This window comes from Oratosquilla oratoria, chromosome 30 (genome assembly GCF_046742065.1).
Source record: "Oratosquilla oratoria isolate Oo_2021 chromosome 30, ASM4674206v1, whole genome shotgun sequence".
In the NCBI taxonomy this organism is placed as follows: domain Eukaryota; kingdom Metazoa; phylum Arthropoda; class Malacostraca; order Stomatopoda; family Squillidae; genus Oratosquilla; species Oratosquilla oratoria.
The window spans coordinates 1706718-1710130 of NC_134806.1; the positions used below are offsets into that span (position 1 = coordinate 1706718).

The window sequence follows — 3413 nt, forward strand, 5'->3', positions numbered from 1 at the left end:
GAGATGAAAGATTATATTTAAATGACAGCTAGTGACTCATGCAAATCCAGTTATGACCCTCAGCTAATTAAAATAGTGTGTGAGTTTATTTTTTTTATCTATCTTAGTTGTATACAACCAAAAATAGATGACAAATAAACTTACAGACGACAGCGTTCGTCATCATATACCTTGATTCACTATTGGTGATTTTATTCAGCTGAGGGAAATATAAAAGCATTATCTTTCGTGAGTATAAGTACGACTTGAGGAAAGATCCGGGGAAAGGGAAGAAGAATGACAGAAACTTCAGCCTAAACTTCTGAGCTTGCGCAGAAGGCGTTCAAGGCAGCAGCACGGAGTTCTACAAGACTTTTGACTCCTTTGGCTTTCGTGGTTTGCCAACCAGGGGTCAGCTTCGATGCCTCCCACGTCAGGACGTCTCTCTGATTTGCTCCTGAGGCATATTTTGATGAGCTTTTGGCAGCTCTTTGGAACGCCCTTCGGGAACTTGACTTCCCATTTGTCGCCGTCGTTTGGATATTTCTTGCAAACGAGGCGGAACAGTAAGAATCCCAGACTCCATACAGCCGATTTCTCGTAGCGATCGGCAGGAGTCGAAGAGTCGTCGATGAATGTGGCCATTCCGAAATCCGCAAGCTTTGCGGTCACTTTGCCGGTGTCTTTGTCTCTGACGACGAGAATATTAGCCATTTTAATATCTTGGTGGGCGACTCCGGCTTCGTGGCAGGCTTTCACAGCTCTCAGAACCTGCTTGAAGACGTCTTTGGCGTCTTCCATGTCCAGCTCCCCGTTCTTGGAGGTGAAGGCGCGAAGATCCAGAGCGCCGGGGATGAGCTCCATGACGACGAAGAGGTGTCCGCGTTCCATGAAGAACTCGAGGAGCTTGACCACCTCGGGGATATGCTGGACTCTCTGCATCAGGGCGACTTCCATGGGCAGGGTCCTCTTCTTGGGGTCTGCCCAGTCGTAGACTTCAGCCAAAGGTATTTTCTTAATCGCTACCTTGGCATTGTCCTCGATCCGCTGTGCGGAGAAGACACTCCCGAATGCTCCTTTGCCTAAAAGTTGCTTGAAGATGAATCTGTCGGTCATTTCTTTTGCTTTCTTGATTCTTCGAAGAACAATTCCATGGACTCAATCGAGTGGAGGTATCGATCATTCAGAGTGATGCTGACATCCACGATTCGATAAACACACAATTGTAGATACATACACATATATATATATATATATATATATATATATACATATATATATATATATATATATATATAGGTACCCCCACAAAAAAAAAAAACTTTAAATTATTGTTGCATATGAAAGACAACTTTATTAGAAACAAAATGCTTTTTAAATTTTTGAAATAGCTTTAAAAATAAGGGAGATACGATTTTTTGAATCATTTTCTTAGCCCGCATTTTTGGCTAGACTTTACCATAACAAAGTGTTAGAATTAAGGGTGGTAATTTGTAAAGATTTCGGTAAAGAAATACACATTAACTCTAAACCACTGGTCCAATTTTATTAAAATTCGGAATACTTGGGTTTTATGGATCAACAAATCACATGAGCATGTCAAAAACAATGTGAAATATCTCCATCATACCATATTTGCCTTTTCATGGCAACCATGAAGCTGTCAATGGTGGGTCTCGCTAAACGTCGACCAACGCCGACCAAAACCACACAATGACGGTTTTTGCTCAAATGCATAATTTATATATAAAAAATAGCACATGGTTGCATTATTTGACCTATTTTCTTTAAAATGGATGATTTCCACGTAAAATGATCAAAGAGAAGTTACGTTTTTATCCTCTGGAAAATTATCAGCCGGCAACCAACGCCGACGAAACCCAAACTGACGGCGTTGGTTGCCGGTTGATAATTTTGTAGAGGATGAAAATGTAACTTCTCTTCGATCATTCTACATGGAAATCACACATTTTAAAGAAAATAGGTCAAATAATGCAACCATATGCTATTTTTTATATATAAATTATGCATTTGAGCAAAAACCGTCATTGTGTGATTTTGGTCGTCAATGGTAATAAGTAAACAAAATCGAACGCGAACTGGACGCATCAGATTCATGGGTGATATGGCTACATTCCGGGGCAATAAGCTCAAACATGAAGTGAAACACGATATTAAGCTTCTCATGTCCGGGAGAAAATAGGTTGATAAACTTGGTTATATAACTTAAAATTATGGTTATTAATTTCTTACCTTAATATTTTTACTCGGAAAACTATGTTGCCAAGTTTGATAACCAAATTTCCGTTTAAATCGCTGAAAATTTGTTTCTATTTCAAGAATTAGCCTTACACTTGCAAAACAACAAGATATTTTGAATATCTTTTGCATGCGATAAGCGCGGGAAGCATTTGAATTGAACTAAATAAACGCTAGTGGGCCGCAACATATGGCCATGAAAACAATACATGGTCGACGGTGGCGCCGCGCGTGGATTCGGGGGTACCTAATTTATATATATATATATATGTATATATATGTATATATATATATACATATATATATATGTATATATAATATATATATATAAAATGTATATATAATGTATATATATAATATATATATATATATATATATATATACTGTATATATTATATATGTGTGTGTGTGTGTGTGTGTGTGTGTGTGTGTGTGTGTGTGTGTGTGTGTGTGTGTGTGTGTGTGTGTGTGTGTGTGTGTGTGTGTGTGTGTGTGTGTGTGTGTGTGTGTGTGTGTGTAATTATCAGTAACGATCTCAAATAATCCAAGCAGTGTATTTCAGCTTCTGAGAAAGCAAATAAAATTCTAGGACTGATTGCGCCATCTTTTGACTTCAAAAGTCCATCACTCATTAACAAGCTATATAAATCGTTATTTCGTCCCCATTTCGAATATACTGTTTCCGTATGGTCACCAAATCTCATTAAAGACGTTGACAGATTGGAAAAAGTACAACGGCGAACTACAAAACTGGTTCCAAATATCAAAAATAAATCATATGAAAATCGACTAAAACATATGAATCTGTTTTCCTTAAAAAAGCGTAGACTCAGAAGTAAATAGATACAGGTCTTTAAGGTTCAAAAGGGAATTGACAACATCAAAAGTGACAAAATTTTCATACTGAATGAGAATCAGACAACAAACAATGGCCTCAAACTGTCCGCTAATAGATTTAATTGGAAAGTTGGTAGAACAAACTTCGCCAACCGTGTAGTTAATGAATGGAATAAACTTCCTTCAGAGGTAGTGCAATGTAGTTCACTTTGAACCTTTAAGAATAATTTAGATAAACACCTAACCAAGACGCTGTAATGACTATCATTTATTTTATATTATTTGTTTATTTGTTTTTGTTTTTTTTATCATTTGTCCGTTTGTTTATCATTATTTGT

The 3413-nt window shown here is 37.3% G+C and overlaps 1 protein-coding gene across 1 annotated transcript; it reads right to left on the reverse strand.

Annotated features, from left to right (window-relative positions):
* Positions 1 to 288: 288 nt before the first annotated feature.
* Positions 289 to 1095, reverse strand: LOC143040948 (serine/threonine-protein kinase pim-1-like). Its single transcript, XM_076212382.1, has one exon. It carries the CDS (start codon positions 1093 to 1095, stop codon positions 289 to 291), a length of 807 nt encoding a protein of 268 aa, XP_076068497.1.
* Positions 1096 to 3413: the final 2318 nt, after the last annotated feature.